Source organism: Centruroides vittatus, unplaced genomic scaffold (assembly GCF_030686945.1).
Source record: "Centruroides vittatus isolate TY-2023 unplaced genomic scaffold, ASM3068694v2 contig_1422, whole genome shotgun sequence".
In the NCBI taxonomy this organism is placed as follows: Eukaryota; Metazoa; Arthropoda; class Arachnida; order Scorpiones; family Buthidae; genus Centruroides; species Centruroides vittatus.
In genome coordinates, this window is record NW_027120892.1 from 630163 (window position 1) to 655978 (window position 25816).

Genomic DNA, 25816 nt, shown 5'->3' on the forward strand with positions numbered 1-25816 from the left:
AATACCCAGTAGAAGTTGTTTTCGATATGATATATTGAATGATGAATGGAATAGAATAGCTGATATGAAACATGCTCGAATATACCACGGAGCAGCCGAAATTTATGGAAATATATATGTTGTAGGAGGAAAAGATGATAACGGAGAGTAAGCATTATTCAATTACTTATATTTTTTAAAATAATTTTAATTGATTTTTATTTTGTCATCTGATAAAAGGCTTCTTTCTTCTGTTTAATATTATAAACCCGAGACAAATAATTGGATAGAACTTCAACCCTCCCTATATTGTGCTCGAATGGCCATGGGTGTTGCCACTCATAATGATCTTCTTTGGATTGTGGGGGGAATAATACAACCAATGGAAAAATCTGAGCCTCATATAGATAAGGACGTCGAATGTTTTGATCCGTTTTGCCAACGGTATGAAAATTGTTATTGTAAAATACTGTATACGGTATTTCAATATAACAATTACTATTATTATTTATATTAAATTTCAGTTGGCTGTGGGGGATATCGCGGTTGCCTACACCTGGAAGTTTTGTAACATTAATCCAATGTCACAATTTGTTATATGTTTTGGGCGGAGCAGCTCAAACTTATTCATCCGAAGAAGCATACTTACATAGCATTGATGACGTACATGTTTTCGATGACATCAAAAATCAATGGAAACTTTCAACTAGTTTTTTTTATCCACGACATAATGTTACAGCTGTAGCAATAAGTTAAAAATTTTCTTTGTTTAATTAATTTGAATATATTCTTTGTCTTAACATTACCATTACAGATGACAAGATATATATTATGGGAGGAGTTTCTACTGTGCCAGTCGACCCTCTAAGGGAATGCTGTATATATAACACAACCAGTAATACTTGGATTGACTGCACGCCTTTGCCGATCCCTCTTTCTGGATTTTGTGTTGTAACTTTACCAGCGTTATAAACATAAATACTTAAACAAAAGATATAAAAATAATCTTTCCGTTAATAAATATTGTTGTATTTGAAATTTCCATTAATCAATACTCTAATAAATTAAAAATAGAATTTTTCTGATTAACACAAACAGTTATTTAAATTTAGAAATTCTGAACCATATATTTCGTTATGACCTAAAGTGATCATTTTTTGTTATAATGCAATAAAATCGTTTTTTTATTATCAAATCGTTTTTGTTTTCCTCCTAGAGAGAGAGAAGAATGCATACAAAATACACTTTATTTGCTAACGTTAAAAATGAGACGGCTAATTTTAGAATAATTTTCTACTCTGTGGGCACCAAGAGGGTCTCTTTAAGCAAGCCCATTATGTGTTCGGCCAGACCCACAAAGGGGTTGCCAGGTGGTGACGGACGGGGACTAATATATCCGATCGGATCAAGTTCGACGGGGACTAATATATCCGAAAAGTTCCTGGGTATTTTTCGACCCGTACGGGTTCGATTCAAGGTCCCCAGAGAGGTAAGGTGCCACCTTGACCGCTCGGCCATCCGGCCGTCGAACGTTCATTAGTAAATCTTGGCTAATATTTATTATAATATTTTATTATTAATAAAAGGCAATAATAAAATATCAATTCTACCAAATTCTAATCTATTTTGAAATCGATTTAATATTTAAAAGCTGGTTCTGTTGAAAATCGGTTTAACCGTTTTCGAGAATTTCCAGTATTTACAAGCAATAATCTGTAAACAATACGGAAACACGATTTGCCATTTCAGTTTCCCGATTACTTGACAAAATAACAAATAATTTCCTTTCGAAAATTTTATTCATAAGGTGCAATGAGTGGCGCTTTTTAGTGTCGGATGCATGGTCAAGCGGAGGTAAACGATCCTCGTTGTGATAGTGTATCCGACTTCAACTCTCGTGACATTTTTTTAAAGATACAATAATCGAAATCGATATTGTCCCGTATTTCGCCTATATTATACCCACTAAGATCGAATTAAAAATTAAATCAGAAATTAGAACTGTCGTGATCTTCAAAAATAAAAATAAAAATAAGGCAACAAAAGATCGCTTAAAATAAATTTTATCATTTTCAATTTATCTTAATTTTAGTGTTTTATTAAATATTATTAAATTTATAATAAAATATATTAATAATACTGTTATTTATTTAATATATATTAAAACTTTTATTTATTATTAAATAAACAGCTTAAGAGAAACTGGCAGCACTGTTCAACAGCTAGTTTTGTTTTAGAATTCAAATGATTTTGTAAAGTGTACTTTCTGATTCCTTGTTTTCCATAAATTGTTAAAAAGTAAGTTAAAAGTCTATTCTATAATGTTTTTACTTCTCGTTATTGCAATTGGAACATTCCTATAAATAAAATATAATTTTGAATCATTGAAAGTCGAAGAACGCATTTCAGTGTATTGAGAAGAATGAGCAAAGATTTATCTGAAAATCGTCGTGTTTTAATCGAAATAAAAGTTTTACATGAAATGATGACGTAAATATCAGGTGATATGAATAGAATGTAAACTGGCAATTTAAATGCATAAATGTTGGTTGAACGTGCAGAATTGCGCACGTTCAATCAACATGCGGCTTGATCAACCGTGTCACAGTTGAACGTGAAACCACGTTCAACTGTGACGTGCGTCTGTGATCTAACATATATATATATATATATAGGGCCAGAAGAATCGTAGAAAAATTAGGGATAGCAATCATTATTCCTTCACTATAAAATTAATATTACTTTTACTAACAGAAAATAAAATCTTTATAAAGGTATTTCTATTTACTTATTTTTGTTCAAAAGAATGTCGGCTAAAGAGGTCTCCTAAGATGCCGAAGGGGCCCATTCTGCCCCGAAACCCAGACCCGCATGTGTAGTTTAGGTCGGGTCGTGATTGTGTCTACTTTACTAGAAAGTTAAGAGAGTTAAATTAAGAAAAAGGTAGTTTTTATAAGCAGGCATCAATACCAAGAAATTAGTGATGTAACGAATAGTATATTCAGCCTCAGCCGAATACCGAATATTCGGCCAGGAGCGTGGCCGAATAGCCGAATATTCGGCCAAACTATTCGGCTTGATTAACGCACGTACGAAAATTGGTACGCAAACCGCATTATGGCAAGGATCGTGCACCCTGCTCTCTATTGGCCTGCTGTCACTACGATTTTTTCTTCCAGTAGGTCTAAATTATTTAAATTAATTAATTAAATTATAATTATTAAAGTTGATATGAGATGAAGCCTAACGTCTACCTCTAGTGCCAAATTGGTTTATAAGTTATGTAATAGCCGTAAATAGCCCGATATGATTCGGTAGTTGTTGGTATTTAGATGTAAGTTATAACTTATAAGTTATTTTATTTGCAATCGATCTTTTTAACTCTTTAATTAATCACTAAAATTTTGTTTTTACTACGTATTTGTAGACTGAATAGTACCCTAAGGATATATTTTAGTGGATACATATGGTCTAGTTCCTCCCCAGTTGTGGAACAGTTCAAATATATTATTGGGGGTTTCTATTTGTGAAGTTTTGTGATATTTTGTTGCTATTGTTTTAGTCAATATTTTTAAAATTAACATGATTTCAAATGTTACCTTTTGCATATAATGTGAAATGCTCATTCTTTGCTTTATATATAAAATAAATTATATATTAGTTACTCATCTTCTAGAAATAGATAAATAATTCTTTCATTAAATACGATAAGTTTCAATAAAATGTTTTGTAAATCATTTTAAAATATCGTAAAAAATATTAAAATATACGCGAATACGAATATAACATAATTAACTAAACAATAACATTAATGCCCGATACATTCTAACCTACACGTCATCAATGCCATAAGATATCGGACTAGATAAAGGCTATATTATTATTTAATTATGAAATAATTTAATACTAGAGTTAGATGCTATTTCTTATTAACTTTAATAATTATAGTTTAATGTTCAGCATTAATAAAAGTTACCAAAATGATTAATTTACTGTGTTTTTGTTATATCTTACTCCTGTTTTTAGGTATTCGGTATTCGGCCGAATAGTGATTAAATATTCGGTATTCAGCCGAATAGTGAAAAATAGGCCGAATAGGCCGAATACCAGGTAGTAACCGAATATTCGTTACATCACTACAAGAAATGCTTTGTTAGCATCTTACAAGGTGGCATATAAAATCACAAAATGTAAGAAGCTTCATACCATTACAGAACTCATTCTATCAGCTGTTGTAGATGTAGTGAATGTAGTGATCGGTGAGTCTGCTGGGAAGCAGCTTTCAAAATTGACTTTGTCCAATAACACCATCAGTTGCCGAATATAGCACATAGCGGAGGACCTCAATGATCAGTTAATTGAAAAAATAAAAGGGAAGGAATTTGGGTTGCAGCTGGATGAGCAATGTGTAGCAATAGATAATAATGATGCTCACTTGATTTGCTATGTACAGTTTATAGATAGTAATAGTATTGTAGAAAACATTCTCTTTTGTAAAAGTATTGCTGCTGGTTCTAAGGCTCAAGACTTGTTTGAGATCCTTGATACTTTATATTCAAAAATAATATGGAGTGGACCAAATGCATTGGTATCTGTGCTGATGGTGCTTGTTTTATGTCCAGCTGTTATGGAGGATTGCAAGCACTTATTCGAAGCGAAGACCCTGATGCACTGTTGATCCATTGCGTTATTCACAGGGAAGCTCTCACATCAGAATATCTGATTCCTACATTGAACCAGGCCTTAGAATGGTCATGTTCTTTATGCAGTGCTGCTTGATTGCTACACAGCAGTGTTTCTAAATGAAGTGCTGTAATGTTGTGAACTGTTTCTAAACGTTTGCTGCAAGAGGTCGCTGCAGCAAAGATAAAGCAGCTTTTGCATCCACTACATGTGTAAAACAAAATAGGCACTTATATGTGTAATGTGATATTTTGCTAATAAAAAAGTTGAAGTGACTGTTGATTAAAATATTATGGAAAGATTAAGAAGGATTAAATTTTATAAAATGACTCTGAAAGTTATCTAAAGAATAAGAAAATACCATATTTTAAGTATAATTATCTATCTCCTATCTCTTTACTTTGCTCGCATTTTTGGAAAAAGAAATGCTCAATTCTTTATCTCTCTTTATTTAAATGTTGTAGTTCTTCAGCTATAGTACTTTCTATACTACTTTCAGCTGTAACTAGAATTAAAGGATAGATTACAGCATTCATGTTTAACTTGAGCAGAAAGTGTTTCTAAACACAGCAGAAAAGTTTCTAAATGCAGCAATGTGTGGCAATAGCTGCTGGTGACTTCATTTTCTCTAATTTCTCACTATGTAAAGAAACATGACGAATATGTAATGAACATAGTAAACTTTATAAAAACTTATTCATTGAAAGCAAGGTTTTTCAAAAAATTGTGTGAGGAATTGTGTGGGACCAAGCACATATCTTTGTTGTACTACAGCACTTTGTGATGGCTCTCTCGTGGTAATGTTTTGTCTCTTATGTTCGAACTGTGACAGGAAATTTATATTTTTCTTAAAGAGGAAGACCACAAGTATGCTGAAAATTTTGTGAATGAAGATTTTTGGTAAAACTAGCATACTTATGTGAGTATGTTAGTTTTCGATAATCAATGCTTTTGTAAAGCTGAATGCTCTGAATTTCTCCCTAAAGGGAAATAACAAGCACCTTTTAAAATCAATTGAGAAAATTTCAGCTTTTATAAAAAATTTAAAACCATGGAAAAGAAAAATAAATGAAGGTGGAGGAAAAGAATATTTTCCCTTGTTGCAATAGTTTTTGACTTCCAATGGACTTGATTTCTCTTGAGGTATGAAATCCATTTTTGAAGAACATTTATCACAGCTTTTCACCTGGGATTTGAGAAATATAATCAAAATGATAATATCGATAAATTTGCATGGATTCAAGATTCATTTAATGTCAGTGCGCCATCTGAATTTACTGCTGCAGAAGAAGAGAATCTTATTGAGTTGCCTTGTGACAATACATTGAAAACAAAATTTAGCAGCATAGAATTAACTAAATTTTGGATATCAGTAAAAGATGGATATCTCCTCCTGAGTGGTAAAACTCAGAAAATTTTAATTCCATTTACAACTTATTTGTGCAAAGCTAGATTTTCGGCTGTTGCTGTGATAAAAACTAAGTATTGCACTAAAATCAATGTAGAGAAGGAAATGAAGGAAGTTGTGTACAGTTTGATTCCAAGATTTGAGAAAATGTGTGATCGACAGGATCATCCATCTCACTAATTATAATTAATCAAATTTGTTCGATTATATTTTTTATCATCTTAAATACATGTTTTATTTATTTTTTACTTGATGTCCTAACTGTTTAATTAAAAAAATTATTCACTATTTCATTATTTTGCAAATTGTACTTGTTAGAATTTGACATAGGGCACCTCAGAAAAACCTGAATTTAGCAAGGGTGCTGAGAATTGAAAAAGTTTGGGAACATTGGTATAGAGAATAAATGTTTATTAGACTTATTTAGAACATAGATATTGATTTATAATGAAAATTGATGTTGTATATATAAAATTTTATCATCAATCTTAACTATTTTTTTTTGGACTAAATAAATGTTATTTTAACTGTTAAAATTTACTTTTATAGATAAATTATGTCATTTCCATTTGGAAAAAGTACTACTCAGTCGTCTAATCCACAACCGACTTTTGGATTTGGACAGCAACCACAACAGCAGAGTGGATTTTCATTTGGGCAAGGAAATCAGAGTCAACAACCACAGACGCAAGGATTTAGCTTTGGAACACCAGCAATGTCATCTGGTAAATATTGAAAAAATGTTCCAATTTAATCAATATTTGCAAAAATTAATAGAATTTTTATTTAAAATGAATAGCATATTGATGATGAAATTTAATTTGTATATAATTTATAAATTGCTGATGTCTGGAAAAAGTATAACAGTTTGTATTTGCTCGTTTAAAATACTTAAAAGGATTTTTAGAAATAACTTTTATATATACAATTAAACTTCTGTATAATGGATTGCTTTTGGGAAATAGAGTTCATTATATAGAAAATTTGTTAATTGGAAAATGTAGTAGTCGTGAAAAGAAAATAGTGCACTGAAATGATACTTTATATCAACAAAAAGATCTTTGTACTCGTGTTAATAACATAATAAATTATTGTGCATGCATTTTGCATGAAAAAAATCATTATAAGACATTACTATTGATATATTTTTATTGAGAGTTTTATGCTTCAAATAATAAGTATTCATATGTATTTATGTTAAAAAATAGTAGACTTAAACTTTATTTTTTTAACAAAAGTTATTGTATTTTAAATAAACAATTCTAACTTTATCTAAATAATCGAAATTTTCATCCAGAATGTTTTCTTACTGATGGAAGTTATTTCCAGAACTTTGTAACATGGAAATCTAACTGTATATTTATCTATTATATGAAGAAAATTATTAATACCTTATTGTTTGTATATTGATATTGATGATTAATGTGCCTTTTAAATGTTCTAAGTTTCTAAATTTTATTTATTTTTCACATATTTAATAATATGTTTTGTTAAAATATTATCAATTAGGAGTCAAAATTTTTTCCAGTTATCAGTGCAATATACACTTATCTCTCTTTTTGCATGGTGGATGTGTCTCAAAGAACTCTACATAAAACAACTTCAGTGGAATGAAAAAAATAAGCAAATCACAATTGAGCTTTTTTATTCTAACATCCATCATTAACATTGTAAATATAGTAAACCCGAGGTCAGCAATAGGAAACAAAATCAACATGCAATCAGTATTCTCTGATGTACTGTACATATAGTATTGTATCGTGCTTAAAAAAGATAAATGAATTCAATTTCAACAAAAAGAGTACCTTTTAATAACACAATTTTAACAAAAAGTTAAGATTAAAAATTTTCAAATAAACTGTTTTTTCCTCCATGTAAAAAAAATCAATCACATAAAAAGAGGATTAGTTTTATTTTGTCAACTGCATTATTTCAAAATTGTGTAAAAAGAGGGATATGTGTATTTGAATATCAGATCATTTGAATTATTTTAACTTTAAATGAAAAAAATATATATTTTCACTTTGAAAGATAAAATGTAAAATTAGCTAAACTAAACTAAAACTCTGAAGGTTCTAACTTACATCATCTAGCTCCAGTGCTTAGCATCTCATTCACTTGGCTATTGCTATTCTGGGACTAGTAACTTCCAAAGACTTATCAGCTAAACACTAAATTTTCAGAGGCCCAATTTTTGAAAATGCTTGAAAAGTGAGCCCTATTATTTGGTCAATGAGCCGTTTGTGTTTAAGGCTTACCAAATTTTGTTTGAATCAGAGCCCCAAATGTCTGGCCATCCCTTTGTTAGCAATAGGAATCATTTTTGAGTAATTTTTTAATGTATAATTCTGAATAACACATTTGATCACAATGTTTAAATGGTATTTCACAGGTTCTGTTATGTCAAAATTTTTGTTTTAGTCTATTGAAAAAAAGATCAAAGTGTTATACTTGAAAAAGTCATCCCAAAAAATTCAATTTTTTGGGATGACTTTTTCAAGTATAACACTTTTTTTAAGATCTTTCTTATCTAATATAGATGGTAGATTGTATACAAGTGGGACAGAGCAATTCAACCTAAAAGATGTATTGCGTACCCCACATTCAGAAATCTGATCTTTTTTTTAAAAAAAATAGCACATTTCTAAAGGAAAACCAGGAGACATCAGTAGAGCTCAAGAAGGAAGAATCCAGTTGTAGAAGTCTACTTGACCAAAGGTCTGCATACACACAAATGAGGTGCTGAGGAGGAAGATAAACAAGAAGTGAACATAAACAATGAATTTTCTAGCTTTTACTCTGCTTTAGACCAGTAGTTAACTTCCATTACTTTGAATGACTGGAAATAGCCAGTCTTTGACAGCTTTGGAAAAACTATTGCAAGAAATGCTAGTTTAGTCCCAAAAAAAAAAAAAGGATAATAAACTCTCTGCTCAACAAACTCATGTTTAAAGGTCATATTAACAAAATATTAAATTTCTTCCATTGAGATATATTATTGCATTTTGCAAACCTGTTTTTTGCAGAGGAAATAGTCATCTAGAGACATTTCCTAATATACTCATGATAAATAAATAAATAAGAGAAAATAATATAATATAATTTTATCATTAGGTTTCACTTTTGGATCAACTGCAACTCCAGGATTTAGTTTTGGTAGTACTCCTGCTGCCACCACCACCACCTCAACATTTGGTTTTGGATCCATGACATCTACAAATACCGGAACATCTAGTAATGCTATGTTTGGAGGTATTGCAACTACCAGTTCTACGGGAGGATTTAATTTTGGAACACCATCCACATCATCTAATTTTAGTTTTGGTTCACTACCCGCCACAACAAGTGCACCAGCTACTGGATTTGGATTTGGTTCTCCAAATATTAGTACCAGTATAGGTACACAAGGTTTTACAACTGGTTTAGGAAATACATCCCAAGTGGGAAGCAATTTTCCAATGAACACTCCAAGAAGCATTTCATCACCATTTGGTGCCACTAGTGGTGGTTTTTCATTTGGAGGAACACCTTCAACTATGCCAAACACTGGTTTCACATTAGGGGTAGATACTACTAGCACCACATCAGGCACTGCCGTTATTCAACCATTTGGATTTGGAACACCGTCAACAGCAACCGTATCAGCTACTCCTACAACAACAACTAGCAGTTTTTCATTTTCTGGAATAGGTAATATATGGAAAAAATATATTTTATATTTAATAATAATTAATATTGAAATTAATGACCACATTTCAAGAATTAAATTTTTATATTAATTTGTACGTTATTTGTTTCCCTTGCATATATTATAATGGAAATCAGAAAGTCTTTAACTGATAGCATATCAATGTATAACTGATAGCATTGATATGAAAATTTTTATCTAAAGTAGATATTTTAGAGAGATTATTTTTTGGTTTACTCAGTTTATATTTTTAACAACAAACTTTATTATTATAATGTAATTTGTTTTATACTATAATAAATTATTTATTTATTGTTGTGTGTTAAATATCTATCAAAGAAATGCAAAAAGTCCAAGATTTGTTTTAAATTGATGATAATATAATTTTTAATTAATATATAGCATAATTACTATATACAATCAAACCTTCCATAATGATGACCTCCAAACGGACTCCATTTTTCTGGAATGACCATTTCTTTTTGAAGTGCATATAAAATAATCTTAGATAAATAACCATTTTATGTTTTCCCATTGGCTGTCGTTTAGAGCAGTGATTCTCAATCCGTGGAACACGGGTGCTACGTGAAGCCACTTCAAGTGTTCCGCGAAAAAACAAATATACAATTAAAAATTGTTGCATAAGAAAAATCAATACAATGTAAAATAATTTTTCTATGGGAATGTAATTAGCAAACACCATGTGTCGTCATCCACTAGACCCAAGTGCGCTTGATTTCAAAAAGGTTTGCCACCCTGCTTTAAAGCTGATGTATTGTAAGTGTTCCGCAGAAAACAAATGTGAAAGTTTAGTGTTTTGTGGAAAACAATGTGCAAGTTTAGTGTTCTCTAACTTCAAAAAGATTGAGAACTACTGGTTTAGAGGTTTGACTCTATAGTCAAACCTCTGTTTTTGAACCTAATTTGTTCCTAAAAGTTGCTTGAAAACCAATTTGTTCTAAAACTGAAATAAATTTTTCATAAGAAACAATACAAAATGGATAAATCTGTTTCTGACCTCCAAAACAAAGCCTTTTATTCATTTATTTTTTAAATATTTTTTTAGCTGTATATCATGCATAAAAATGTCTACAAATGTAATATAATATTATCTATATTTATATATCTTTTATATGTATATAGATAAAATAATACAAAGAACCACAAATGAAATAGATAAAATTAATGAAATCCAAGAAATTTTTAAAATGTATTACTAATTGAGGAAAAGTTATGGAAATACATAAAGTTGATGTCATGAAAATTATGATTTTGTGTTTGTGTGGCCACTAAATTTTGGTGTTTTGATCAAGTATTGTTTTAGACTAAATGAAATTCTTGAACACATAAGATTTAGTTTCTTGAAATTGTACTATATTTAGTAGTTAAAACATATTCATAATTGTTTTATTTTAAAGCTCCATCCTTTGGTACTCCTGCCACAAGTGTATCTGCAAATAGTATTTTTGGAACTCCAAGTACACTTCAGTTAACAACTAATCAGACAGGTATTTCATATTCAAGCTTTATGAAAAATTATAGAATATTAATTTAATTTTTTCTTATTATTTAATACATAAATATAGAAAGAATAGGATGTGATCTTCAATAATGATACCACTAGTTAAATCTTTAGGAGAATCAAAATTTGCTCATACAGAAAACAATTGATAGTAGATAGTTGTTAAGGTTTTCCAATTTAGACAGATATATTCATCTATTTTATTGTAAATTTATTTTGAGAACTAAAATATTCTGTCATAGAATTAAAATGTTAAAACTTGCTTACTTTTAAGGCAATATTAAACTATTGTTGTTAATATTAGAGAACTGTTTACATTTTATTTACAGTCTTTGGATTTGGATCACCTCAAACAACTCAGTCGTCTGAAGCCAAACAAAAATCTGTATCATTTGACCTTTCGGCATCTTCCCAATCTACATTAGGTAATTATTATTATTATTTTTACAGAAATATACATAAATTGTTTTATATAATTCTGTAAAATATTAATTTAAAATATTTTGACTGCACACAAAATTAGTTTAATGTTCACAGATAATAAAGAATTCAATTATTAACTTTTGAACTTTAAAAAATTTCATTAAAAATTGTACTAAAAAATGATTTTTATGACAAATTATAATGATTTATACTATTATTTTATGTTTTTGCAGTATTAAATTTTTTAAAAAGTGGCAATTTCTGATGGAAACAGTAGTGACAATGTTTGTAATACCAATTATTTTAAAGCCTACTTCACATAGGCTGTAAAATAACTGGTAGGTGTGTGAAATTTAGTTTGAATTTCCTACTAGTCTGAAGTAGACACCATGAAAGTTTGTTTTATTAGGGCAATTTTTAATGAACTTTTTGAAGTTCGAAAAAGAGAGGACTGAAAAGTAATTTTTCAACCATTACCATTTTATATTCTACAGTAATTCATTTTTAATCTAAATGTGAACATTTGATGTTGAATTATTGTGAAAAAATAGTTTGAACAATTGATTCATATCAGTAAATTGTATTCCTATTTGTTTTGATATTTCTTTATGCAAATTGAATAAGCAGATGGTATGTTAGTTTATATATTTCCATGAAATTATATATATTAAATGAAATATCAAAAATAAAACCTTGTCATAATGTTAGAGTAACCAAATGTTAATATCCATAAAAAAATAGAAATTAAAAATAGATTTAAATTTGTATCCTTGTATTAATAGGTTTTAATTAAATCAATGTACAATTGTTTGAAATTTAATCTTTGTAAATACTTGGATCTCTGGAATATTTTTTGGTGATTTTTAATTATGACAACTATTTGAAACCAGTATTATAATACAAATGCTATATTGATATGTACAAAAAAATGTATTCTATAACAGTTATAAATTACATATTTATCATATTTTACTAATATAGATTTTATATCAACAGCTCAAGGAAGTGGTTTTATTGCCATATCAACCCCAAATACCGATACTCAGAGTCAGCCAAAAATTACAGGTTTTGCTCCGATGACCACAACTTCTACTACAGGATTCTTCTCTGTGCCATCATCTTCAACAGCTGCGTCGACTACAGGTCAATTTTCAATTTTTTGTATAAACAAATTTAAAATGTTTAACAAAAAATATATATTTCTGTAAATGTAGGATTTACATTTGGGGTTGTTCCAGCAACAGCAGTAACAACAACAATTACGACAGCAACAGTATTACCATCTTTGCAACAACAGCAGCAACAGCAAAAGAGTACAGAGTCAGTTGTTGCTGCTGCAAGTAGTGCTGCTGCTGCCGCAACAAATACTGGTAAATATTTTCTACGTTTTAGTTTTTATATCTTTTGTCTATAATATAATTAATAAGTTTTATGTTAGTTTCTTTAGGTAGCTCTGCTTTTAATATGGGTGGAGCATCCATGTTTAGCATGCCAGCATCAAGTGCAACAACAGCAACAGCAGCAGTATCACCATTTTCAATTACACCTATGACATCTGCAACACAGTTTGCAACTACAACAGTATCTTCATTTCCAACAACACTGTCATTTTCAACAGCAACTGCAACTGCAACCACAACTCCATCATTATTTTCTTCTGTAATAGTTTCAGCTCCTCCTGCTTCTTTACCTCTAACTACTACTACTTTACCTCTAACAACACCCGTATCTTCAATGACATTTGTAACATCAACAGCTACAGTTCCTACAGCAACAACAATGCCGTCTACAATGTTTTCTATACCTACTATTACTAGTACAGCAACTACCACCACCGCTACATCACTTAGTTTGTTTCCTGCTGTTCAAAAAATATCACGTATTACATCAACACCTGGATTGACTTTCAGTGGGATAACCTCTACTTCAGCAGCTATTCCTCAAACAACTGTTGCTTCATTGACAACTGCAACAACAGTGTAAGTTTTCAAAAAATAAAATTTACATATAATAAAAAATAGATTATATATATATAATCTATTTTATCTATTTTTTAAAATTATTATTTTAAAAAAATTGTAACAATTGTAACTTTATTAAAATTGTAACAACGGGGCTTTCTATTTAAAGTACTTCATCTACAGTCACACAAACTCCAGTAATGAATTTTAGACAATTAGAAGAAGCAATCAACAAATGGAACCTAGAATTGGAAGAACAAGAACGTATATTTTTAAATCAAGCAACAGAAGTCAATGCTTGGGATTGTCTCCTTATTTCAAATGGAGAAAAGGTATTTTTAATTATCTTGATTGTATATACTTTTTGCAAAAATATTAATGCCAAGCATTTGGAGCATTTATATGATAAAAAAAAATTTTATATAAATGAAATAAAATTTTTTCTTGTTAAGACCATAGCAATTGACTTATTCTGAAATATTAAATCTAGAAAAGTGAATTTTACATGTATTAATACCATTAAATCTGTGAGAAGTAGAACTTCCTTTTGTTGGAAACTTATGAGATCTGAAAAATTGCAATTTTCTAGGAATTGTTACCAAATTTTTCTACAAAATATTTTAATGTAGAATATGTGAGATGTGAACTGAAAGTCGTGTGTTATATCTCTTTTATTAATTTATAATAGAGGAATTGTAAACAAGTTTTGATTTTAAAAAAACCTGACAAAAACATTATGAATGAAATCAAGTCCATTAATATTTATTTTTCTTATACAATAAACCTGTGTAAATTAGAATCAAATGGGTATCAAATAATTTTTTCTGGTGTATCAGGCTTCTATTTTGAACAGGCTTTAGTAATTTTTTTTTAAATCTATAAACTACACCAGATAAATGTCACACAATAAGTTCAATGTTTATAATAAAATTTTTAATATTAAATTATTAAATTATTAAAAATTATAATTATTAATTTAGATAAGAGATGGTGTCTAATGCCTACCTCTATACCAAATTCATTTGTATTTATTATTTAATTATAGCCATATAATAGCCCTATTATTTAGGCGTTTGTTGGTTTATTAATATATCATCGGGCTTTGAGATGTATTATATTTATAAACAAACTCACTTTCATATACATAAAAACATCTTATGACTAGGTTTAATCCAAAGCAATTCCATCTAAAGATGGGTTCAAATGCCAGGTTTGAGAACTATTGCAAAGTTCTCATTTCCTAGAACTTGTTCTAGATATACTTCTCAGATTGATCCTTACGAGCCCACGTGACAGCAAACAGGACAATTCAAGTATCAAAAACACATTTTGCTCTAATGTTTGAAATTCTAATCACATAACAGTAATAGAGATCAAATTATTCTGTGATCTGGCTACTGTAGGAATTTTAATAATCTAATTACTTGTTAATAATTACAGAGATTGAAGTTAATATCTTAATAATCTTGTTTGTTCTAGATAGCTACTAGCTACTCAATACAAGGTAAATTGATGTTTACCTTATGTTTGTTGCTTGTTCTCAAGAATTGAACGAGTTTCTAGAATTAAGTTCTCAATTTTCAAAAATTCACTTCTGTCCCTCACTAATTCAAAGACTAGTATTAGTCCTCTTGTCCCTATATGACTTTCATTTCTATGAATACAATTTGTCATGCCTCTGCAACGACTGTTATAGCTGGAGGTTGATTTTACTTAATTTTTCATTACTAGTATAAAAATGATTTACTGATATAATTGTATGTCTAAACAGAAATTTTCATGATAAATAGAGTTTAAAATGTAAAATTTTAACCATTTAAATGACTAATTTCAGATTACATCATTATATGAAGCTGTTGAATATGTTAAAGTAAATCAACAAAGATTAGATCACGAATTAGATTTCATAGTGGCACAACAGAGAGAATTAGAAGAGATTTTAACACCTTTAGAGAAGAGTGTGGAAGGATTGCCAAATCTTTCAGTGCAGCAGCATGCTGATTTAGAAAGGGAACACACGTAAGTTGTAAAATTTAACAAGAGGATATGATATTTTTATTCAAAATATCATAATTTATTAGTAATATACAAATACTAAAATCTTTAAATGGATATATATTATAAAAATTAGAGTTTAAGGGCAAGTATGAGAAAAAACTAAAGTTTTTATACCGATTGTAATTTTTGAATTGTAGATATCACTTGGCAGAAAACATTGACACGCAATTGAAACGAATGGCCGAAGACATCAAAGAAATTATTGAACATATTAATTCGAGAAATAATAACAAAGACGAAAATGATCCAGTAAGTATTATGTTACAAAATTTTATAAATTGATTTTTTAACTAATAATTGTGAAAATTTGCAGATCCACCAGATTGCAAAAATTTTGAATAGCCACATGGATGCTTTGCAATGGATTGAACAGAATACAGGTAAGAAAATTTCAGCTTTACTCTTTTCTTTATTTGAAATAAAATAAATAAATTATTCAAAATTTACAGTTGTTGTCCAAAGAAAATTGGAAGATGTTTCAAAAATGATTGAGGTTAAAAAAAGTGACAAAGATAAAAGCATCATAGCTGGTTATAGAAAATAATTGCTTTTTGTTATTGAAAAAGTATTACTTACATTAATAAAGAATTGTTAGCTGCTAAGATTTGTATATTATTTTACAAAGAAAATTTTAAACGAATAAAAAAATATTTGTTAGACAATGACATTATTATCTCAATTCTTGAATTTAGTAAATAGCCCATCCAATTACAAAAGATGTAAATAAAACAATAAAATGTGTACAATTGATTCAACTCTCTCGTACATTAGTTCTTTTGCAGTTGCAAAAATTGGTTTGAATAGGAGTTAGCAAAGCAAAGCAGATCTCATCCCTTTACTCTAAGGCAGTGATTCTCAAACTTTTTCAATCCACCGCCCCCCGTGTGAGAAAGGATTGGAAATATTCTTAGGAAAACTTTTCTGTGAATCTCGCACATTGTGCCCTTACCGTACATTGTTCTTGACATCTGGAAACCATTAAATGCAATGTTTCCTCTTATCCGTTTGACAGAGGAAAGGGAACTTTTACCTTTGATCACTGTTCAGTACCCTGCCTCCAGCGCCCTCTAGATTAACTCACCGCCCACTTTGAGAAACGCTGCTCTAAGGTCTAGCAAATGGGACCCACCCAGATTTGTACTTTTATCTGGTATGATGTTCTGCAGTGGCAATGCACTTCTTACACCATCTGTTTATCAAATATTGCTGCCTTTATTTTTATTGAGAATTGTATAATTGAAACAGAAATTTACTAAAATTTAAATTTTAATAAAAGTTTATTTTACATAAATTACACAATGTTTTTATTAAAATAAATTTCTGCACAGTGGACAGGTAGAATTATTGCTTGTGCTAAACCATTTGTACTGAAAAATAACAAACAAAAATTAGAAAAGAAATATGATTAAAAAAAATTATAATCGACAAGTGATTTACCAGACAGGCAGAATGAAACTTCTTCTTGCAAGTTCGACAGGATAACCTCGGAAGTTGACAGGTGGAACCGTGGACGACGTAAAAACATATCATGCATTCTTCTACGCCTTCGAACCGCTTGTCCACATTACGTTTCCAGAGAGCCAAACCTTCTAATATTGATCCATTCTATCAAAAAATACATATTTTTTTTATCAAGCAAATGCAATGAAGGTCAGTTTGGATTTAACAAAATTTTCATGATGATGCTTTTAATACTTTGCAATTTTCAAAATTTTCTTAAAATTTTACTGTGAAATTATTATTCAAATAATAAAATACAAAATGATCTAATTTTATATTGTAGCATGGAACCTAAGATACTGATGTGAAATCAGTTATTTATCATGCTGCATTAATGTTTAGTGACAATTTTATACTTTTTCATATAATTACTTTAACTGTATTATTTTTTTTAAATTGAACTTTTGATGTTGCCTAGCAACGATTGTAATTACATTTGTACATTTTGATAGACATGTCAGTGCTTGCACTTGAATTCTGAAATAACCCATTACAAGCAATAATAGAGAGGTTGAGGTGCAAGTACAAACATTAAACTTGTATGACAAGCAGAAGTACACATTTGACATTTTAAGTCCAAGTAAAGACCTAGTGAACATTGCGCATTGCGTCATGGGAAATTTGTTGAAAAAAAATACATTTAACATTAATTTGAGGGTTACCAGCAAAGGTAAATAAACAAACTGTTTAGAAATATATATATGATGTTTAATAACACTAAATAATTATTTTTAATTAGCATTGTCTCTTACTGTACGATAGGACTACCTCATACTTTTGTCGAGGGAAGTAGTGGCTTATGTAAATTCAAAAGCAGCTCGAAAAATCAATTTTTAGAAAATTTACGAACGTATTACACTATTGATGGTAGAAGATGCTGTGGAAGAACAAACCTACCTTAAGATACATATATTTGTCTTCATAATAGCTTAAATTCTATAGGCACATCACTTGCTAAAAAATTGAGTAATTAAATAATTTCTAGATTAAAATCGTCTGTTTCTTTATTTAAGCATTTATGAATAATATTGTAATCATTATTTTAATAAAATATAGCATAATTTTAACCACAAACACAAAAACATGAAGTTTAAGCCGATCGTCTACTCACCATTATTGACCATATAGAATTGCCAGATGGCAGTGCTCTTCTGTCTGCCGTTCATGTTTTGGGCTGAATACATGTACCTCAACCTCTCTATTAAATTGTGTGTCAAACTGTAATCTGCTTAAAGAAGCACATGGTAGTGGTCATGAATCAACAGAGGTGCATTTCTATTGAAAAAGGTTAGCAAAAAATACACAAATGATTTTTAATAGCTGATCTTTTTAAAAACTCGGAAATTGTCTAAAGTAACTTTTTTGATGAAGTTGACATTTTGGAAACTTTTCATGGTGACTTAAACACATTTGCTATGCAGATCAAATAGACTTGTTTCCATGTTGATGAGGTGAAAATGTTGTCACCAAGGCAAAAAAAACTGTCAAATCCAAGGAGAAGATTAAAAACAAAGCTACAGAACATTTGTAGTGTTTTCTGTGTATGACATTACATTGATTAACAAGAAATCTTCTGTTTTTGTATTACTATGTCATAGTTTCATTGTTGACAAGCAAAAAGCTGGATACAAATGTCCAACATATTACTAGATATCTTATTAGAATAGTGCATTTTACCAAATATTTACTGTAGTTCCACGGCTACTTTCTCACCAAACCTCACTTCTTCAGACTTACATGGTACACTTTTGCTGAAGACATTAAAGTGGTACAAATATTCTTGCTGCAGAAGGTGCTTATTTTGAAGATGGTCTTCCGTAAATACTTTTAATATACCCGGTATTGTCAATTTAGTGAAAATTTGGTTTATTTTTGACTACCATGTATAAATAAAAATATTTGTTTAATATGAGCTAAAATTAGAGAACTTTACAAGTCTCATTATAATATTTCTAGTATTTTATTATTATTTTTTTTAATCTAGCAACAAGTTTTATAATAGCCAGAAAAGTTACACAAGTTATTTTTTAAACAAAATTATGTGTGGCTCCATCTTTTATGAGATTTTGTTATAAAAAATTATTATTATTATAAAATGGCAAAAAGCTTAATTTTGAGGGTAGAGACAAGTTTTATAAAAATAAAACTATATGCTAAAACAAGTAAATTCTTCATTAAGTCCAACTCCACTCAAGATATGAAAGGTTGAGCATGGTGACATCATAAATGCCCCTTATACATAAGCTACTATGCCAAATTTTGTTTTCGTGTCATTACCCCATCTTGAGATATTAAACGAAAAAGACACCAATGCATATCCAAAAAAGATTTGCAAAAAACTTTGACAGTCAAATTTGACACAATTCCAAAATACATAACAGCCAGGAAAGTGATATTACTAAAAATTATAGTTATAATTAATGAAAGTGACGATACCTGATGAGTTAGAAAAGTTGTCAGTTGCAACATCCAGTTTCTCCATTGAGTCTGGGCTACTCCAACTCTTCGTCCACTTTCAACTATAACTGGGCCAAGTGGATGATTAGGAGGAAGCTGAATCAATAACTCAATTGTTACTTCCTCAATAGTATAAGTGGCAACCACTTCTCGAGCTGTTGGTCGAGCCTTAACCTAATTAAAGAATTGACAGAATTAATTGGTAAGTTTTCTTTAATACAAATAAAATAAAATAATGCTACTAACCACCATATTTGAAATTTTTTTATCGTTTTCATGAACTGATTGAATTTCTTTAGCACAAATTAAACTGCTGACAAAACTGGAAGTGAATCTATAAGAATATGTTAGATTATAAATTTACTGAAAAGTATTTTATAGCAAAGTTTAGAAACAATGTACAAGTATTAATAGTTATAGTTCACCTGTTAACAATTTCAGCTGTTCTTTTTTCTTGATTGGTCCACCACTGTCTCACTAATGCTGGTAGCTTTTGTAAGGCACTTGAATAAACATAACAGGCCAAATGTTGCAATTCCAAAGATGTATCACTAGCTGAATAAATGTAACATATATTGTTATATAAAATAAAAAGTAAGTTATGATAAAATATTAATTAACTTACCATTTATCAGCATTAATGGTTTTTCTGTAAACATTGTTTTATTGGGTAATTTTGATTTTCCAGATTCATTAGAAGATAAACTTGGGTTGTGGGGCATTAAACAAAACAAACTATTCAACAATGTTTGTAATAAACCAGAGTCACGTAAATAACTGGCATATTTTGATCGATCCTATAAATTTTCAGTTGATTAATACATGGTAAATTCTTCTATACCATTATAGTCTTTAAAAAAAATTACCTCTGAAGAAGCAGCAGAAAAGAATTCCAGTAACTGAATCCAACATAACAGATGTGCTCTACCATAAGTGTAAGCATCTGTATAAGGTTCTAAAATACAACAGTCTCCAATACGGAAATCCGACAGCATTGTTTCTACTACAGGACCAGTTTCTTGAAGATTTTTAATAAAATTATCTGGGATAGATCTTCAATAAAACAAAGATAATTTTTTGATTGTTAACAGAAAAAATATAAATTAAATATTTGATTTACCTGTTATCTTCATCTGATTTTTCTTTTGTTGATAATATACTTGCTAGTTTTGGCATTATCCTACAAATATTAATTTTAAACTTTTATAATATATATATATGTATATTTATATATATATATAATGCTATTTACTTATATATATAAGTAAATAGCATTATTATTAATAAAAGTCTTACTTCATTAGCAAAAAGTGAGTTCCCAACTGTACTGATCGTACTCCTGATGTTAATAAAGGCATCAGATGATCTAATATTAAAGATACTTTTTCTGATTCTTCAATTTCCTCATTAGTTTCAACTAAAGAAACTTTACAATTAATCACATATTTCAGAGGGATATCCTGTAGTACTCTTGTTAAATTTTCTGTTATTATTTCTTCTCCAATATTCAAGTCAACAGCTTTCATATTTTCTATTTAAAAAAAAAAAAAAAAAATTAAAATGAATAGCAATGAATTATTTTCAGTAAAATCAATCTGTAGATAAAGTCCCTTGCCTGCTATTTTTATATACAATGGAAGACACACATTATAACATTCCTCAGTGTAAAGATCATTCCATTCTATCAATAAATTTGCTGGATATTTACTTGTATCTTTTGCATCCTGAAGACACTTCATAAAATCAGAGATGGAAGTAAAGAGATTGAATGTTTGAATATAAAAGCGTAATATTGATGGTGAGTGATCATAAGAGAGATAAGTTCGATTACAAGTCTACAAATAGCAAAATAATTTGTTAAATACTTTCAATTTTTTTTTTATAGTTTAGATACTAAATTAAAAAATTACCTCAATCCAACCAACAAGAGAACAGAGAGTGAAGTCCCAATGTTTAACTTCAAAAATGGAGGGAGATATTATTATAATTTTCTCAAGAAGAGACATCGTATTAGATACGAAATCAACATTTCCTTCATCTTGTTCTGATAAATTACTGAAAATAAATATACAACAGATTTTTGAATTTTAGATATAATAAGATAAAGAGAACAAAAAGGGCTCGTTACCTTATCTGGTATCTTATCTTATTTAAGATTAAATTTTAAAGTAGGTTCTTAATATACTTTAGTTTGATCATTAATTTTTTCATATTAACAGAAGTTTTATCAAGATTTTGATTCAAGAAATAAAAATAGTTATTTAAAAAGAATTTTAATTTCTAAAATAGAAATAACTAATAAAAAGATATTTAATTATCATAATTACATATGTTTTCATTCTTAATTATATCTTAATTGTTAAAATGTAAATACCAAGTATATAGTAAAATAATATATTTTCACAGAATGACCGGCATGCCGGTCTATACAGGGGACAATGAAATCAGATATTTCTGTATAGTAAAAAACCAGCATGCTGGTTTATCTTGGGGAATGCTGGAACACCAGTTTAAGTGAGGTTATAGACCCCTTCTAGAAGATGCATTAAAAAAATGAACAAGTTACATTACATAAAAAAAAATAAAAGAGTTTTTATTCTAAAACTGTGAAATTGTCAGCATTACATCAAAAACTACAGTTATATGTTAAATTTCTTCATTTTGTCTTCCTTCTAACAATGTAAAAAACTCATGGGATGATGAAAGTACTTTTTTCACATTTATTTTATTGTAATTTGATTTAGAAATGCAAAATAGACACCCACAATTGCCACAAATAATTGGGCTATATTTTGAAAAAAAGATACTAATGTATTAACCATTGACGGTTAATACATTAGTGCCTTAAGTGGACACAAGTGTGTCCCCAGTCGGCACCATATTAACCGTTGATGGTTATACATTAGGCTTATATATACTGGAAGAGGAGATTGGACCAAATGTCTGGGTAGCATAACTGGCAACACATCTGCATGGTAAGCGGGAGTTGCAGGTTCAAGTCCCATTTTGGGCCAATTCTTTTCTTCCAGTTTATTCTAAATTAATTAATTAAATAATATAATTATTAATTTTAATATGAGATGGTGCCTAATGCCTCCCTCTAGTGCCAAATTTATTTGTAACTCGTTATTTCCAAAATATAGCCTGATTATTTACGGAAATTGTGGGTGTCTATTTGCTATGAATAGGGTTTCGGTTGATGTTTATATTTGTATAAAAATGCAAAAATAAGCATACTAAATTTCAGAAACTAGTAGTAAATTATCTTGACTTACAAAACAGATGTTAATCAGTGTATATGAAATTTGAGAGGAAGGTGTTAACATTTAGTTAACAACTAATTTTGTTACATCTGATAAACTGTGACTAAAAAATAAAATTAAACTGGCATGCTGGTTATTCTGCAAAAATAATGGTATATTATAATTTGTCTTACAAAGCTGTATCAGAATTCTACATCTTGGTTGTAATAACATTTACTTAATAACTTATACACCTAAAATAATAATAATATATGTTTAAAAATATTTTACTCATTAGAATAGATATTCTACAGCATTTTTTGTAAAACAGAAAAAGGATATTTTGAATAAGAATTACCTTGATTAAGTAACTATAGCCAAAATAATATATATATAATAAAAATGAAATAATGATTGCAAACTTTTAAAATAAACAGTCTGATATCTGTTTAAGTTTAAAAAATATGAACTGATTTAAGCTGATACTTAATTAAATTACATGCAACTCATTTAATTTCCAATTATATATCATAAACAGTAAAAAATTTAATAACTTATATTATTATTACCTGTATGTTAAATAATGATTGACTTCTAATTCTTTCAGACCAAGAAAATATTCCAATATTGTTTCCATGTGATCTTGAATGTCTTCAGAACTCAATATACATTCAACTTCTAAGCAGCATACAAGAATTCCTAACAGACTATTTCCACCTGTAATAAAATACATTGCATGATGCATATAGTAAAATAATTTTTGTTCTAAACAGAATCTAAATTAAATGAAGAAAGTAACAAATATCAAATAGGATATTGTACAAACAGTACAGAAGCTAAGTACAACATTTCAAAAATATGATATAAATATTTCAAGCACTCAATAAGAATACACAAGATGAATTAATTGAATATCATATAATTACATCTGAATGATAATACTTTGAAAAATCTTTTGTAAATTGTTTATGTGCAATAATCATATTTAAAGCAGTTTCAGTTATTATCCACATCTTTAATAATAGAAATTAGACTTTTTTTACATTAAAGCAATTTTATTAAAAAAGACATTTTAATAGTAAAATATAAAAAGAAAATTAGTTATGCTGAAGCTATTATTTGGCTAAAAGTAAATCTTAAGAACAATAAAGAATACTTGCAGAATTTCATCAGATGGCAATTTTATGAAAATTAATTTGAAAACAAAGTCTGTCCCAAATTGGTAACCACTATTTATTCACTTCTTCTGTTCCAGAATACAAACATTTGATGACCTGACATTTCTTTTTAGGCTGCTTGGCTGTCAAGTTTACAATTGAAACTTTTGCAAAGACTTGTCACTAGGGGGAAGCTGCAAAAATCTACATTTACCAGTGCATTTTCCTCAGTAGATATAAGGCTCAAAAATCCTTGAATGGTAAGGATGGAAAGAAAAACAAAGATGTCTGTAAGATCTGCCTGTTCCAATTTTAAATGGATATTTTTCTGTTTTGTTTAAAGGAATGTTTTTAAACTTGATGACCAAGCAGCCTAAAAAGATAGGTCAAGTTGTCAAATGTTTGTATTCTGGAACACAGGAAGTGAATAAATGGTGGTTACCAACTTGGGACAGACTACATCTTCAAATTAATTTAAACTAGTTAAGTAACGCTGCATCAGCGTGTAGTCAGAACGAAGCTGCTCGCACCTTTATTTTCTAGATTATGAGGGAAAAAAGAAACAAAGAATCATTTGTTCTCAACAATATATTTGATTTCTATCGGATCATTTAAAGGTACAAATATAAGGTCAGAATAAGCCATTAATTAATTGCTATGCCAACGTCTCACGAAATTCTGACTATCACTACGGGTCTTGGACTTACAGAGTGACTCATAGTGATCTTTATTGTAACTCTTTAAAAATATTGAGTCAGTTATTTTTTTACTCGACTCAATGTAACATAGGTAAGACCGATAGCTATCTCTTTTTTCCCTATATCGATTTTTGTAAGACTTAATCCCTGTGATTTATATATGGTCATCAAGTATGCTAAGGTAAGGGAAAACTATCTACGAGATCACAATATACTGCCATCGTTCGAAGAGCGTGTTATGGGGATTATTGGAAACAGTTTACCATAGATGAAAGGTCCACGATAGCTATCGAATTCCACTAAAATAAACAGAGAAAGAGCTGGAGGGCGAACATTAGGAGCATATATAATGTAGTGTATAGTTCCTAGTGAACCATTGACGAGACCTCCTTGCACCCATAAGTTGACTCTCGGCATAATTCTGGCATTAACTGAGAGATACAAATACTTGGCGAGACCAAGAGCTGAGTCATCTTTGGACAAAGGCAGGGCAATATCTGGAGTGTTTTCCGATGCTATATAAGCAAGAGGGCATCCAGTTGACTGCAAGTAGTCTTCGTTGCTTTGTTTAGCTTGCTCATTTGTTGGATATAGCTCTACTGCCGTTTGGAACTGATCAAGTTCATCTCTGGATAAACAGGCTTGATTTCTTGTCGTCAGAATGATCAGATCTGTATCAGAGAAATCACTCGAAGCTAGATGTAAGACATCTGTGAAGGAACTATCTGTGCTATTTTGTCTATGAGAATTACTGTTCAATGAACTTCTCAAAAGAATCAAATGCAAATGTAATGCAATGTCCCAACAGGGTCCCTACCTTGTTGGTATATTACATTGTAAAAAACACTCGAGGAGAGAGGAGTATCTTTAACAGGAGGAAGCTGACGAAAATCACCAAACAAATAGATAAAGAATCCACCAAACGGCTCATCTTTCTCGGGGTTTATCTCCCTTAATCTTCTCTCGATCATGTAAAGCATTCTTGCACCAATCATTTACATTTCATTGGTGATGAAGAATTTGAGTGACTTCATGTCAAT

At 29.6% G+C, this 25816-nt stretch overlaps 3 protein-coding genes across 3 annotated transcripts in view; 2 read left to right on the forward strand and 1 right to left on the reverse strand.

Annotated features, from left to right (window-relative positions):
• Positions 1-298: 298 nt before the first annotated feature.
• On the forward strand, positions 299-735 carry LOC136968266 (alpha-scruin-like). Its single transcript, XM_067262252.1, has 2 exons — positions 299-423; positions 504-735. The coding sequence occupies exons 1-2, from the start codon at positions 299-301 to the stop codon at positions 733-735; spliced, it is 357 nt and encodes a 118-aa protein (XP_067118353.1).
• A 1469-nt stretch (positions 736-2204) lies between these two features.
• On the forward strand, positions 2205-16324 carry LOC136968253 (nuclear pore glycoprotein p62-like). The gene is made up of 13 exons (XM_067262240.1): positions 2205-2277; positions 6620-6795; positions 9185-9760; positions 11177-11266; positions 11610-11705; positions 12700-12846; positions 12918-13073; positions 13142-13682; positions 13834-13996; positions 15499-15683; positions 15860-15971; positions 16036-16102; positions 16172-16324. Exons 2-13 carry the CDS (start codon positions 6627-6629, stop codon positions 16264-16266), a joined length of 2397 nt encoding a protein of 798 aa, XP_067118341.1. The 5' UTR covers positions 2205-2277; positions 6620-6626; the 3' UTR covers positions 16267-16324.
• Positions 16325-16980: 656 nt separating this feature from the next.
• Ltn1 (E3 ubiquitin-protein ligase listerin) overlaps positions 16981-25816 on the reverse strand; it is a 36305-nt gene continuing 27469 nt past the window's right edge. Inside the window, exons 20-31 of the mRNA XM_067262242.1 lie at positions 23491-23638; positions 21590-21734; positions 21295-21514; positions 20976-21210; positions 20800-20859; positions 20546-20732; positions 20305-20476; positions 20105-20234; positions 19926-20013; positions 19659-19853; positions 17160-17327; positions 16981-17089 (exon numbers count right to left, since the gene is read on the reverse strand). Coding sequence (XP_067118343.1) covers positions 17030-17089; positions 17160-17327; positions 19659-19853; positions 19926-20013; positions 20105-20234; positions 20305-20476; positions 20546-20732; positions 20800-20859; positions 20976-21210; positions 21295-21514; positions 21590-21734; positions 23491-23638 — 1808 coding nt within the window. The 3' untranslated portion in view covers positions 16981-17029. The remainder of the gene's footprint in view (positions 17090-17159; positions 17328-19658; positions 19854-19925; positions 20014-20104; positions 20235-20304; positions 20477-20545; positions 20733-20799; positions 20860-20975; positions 21211-21294; positions 21515-21589; positions 21735-23490; positions 23639-25816) is intronic.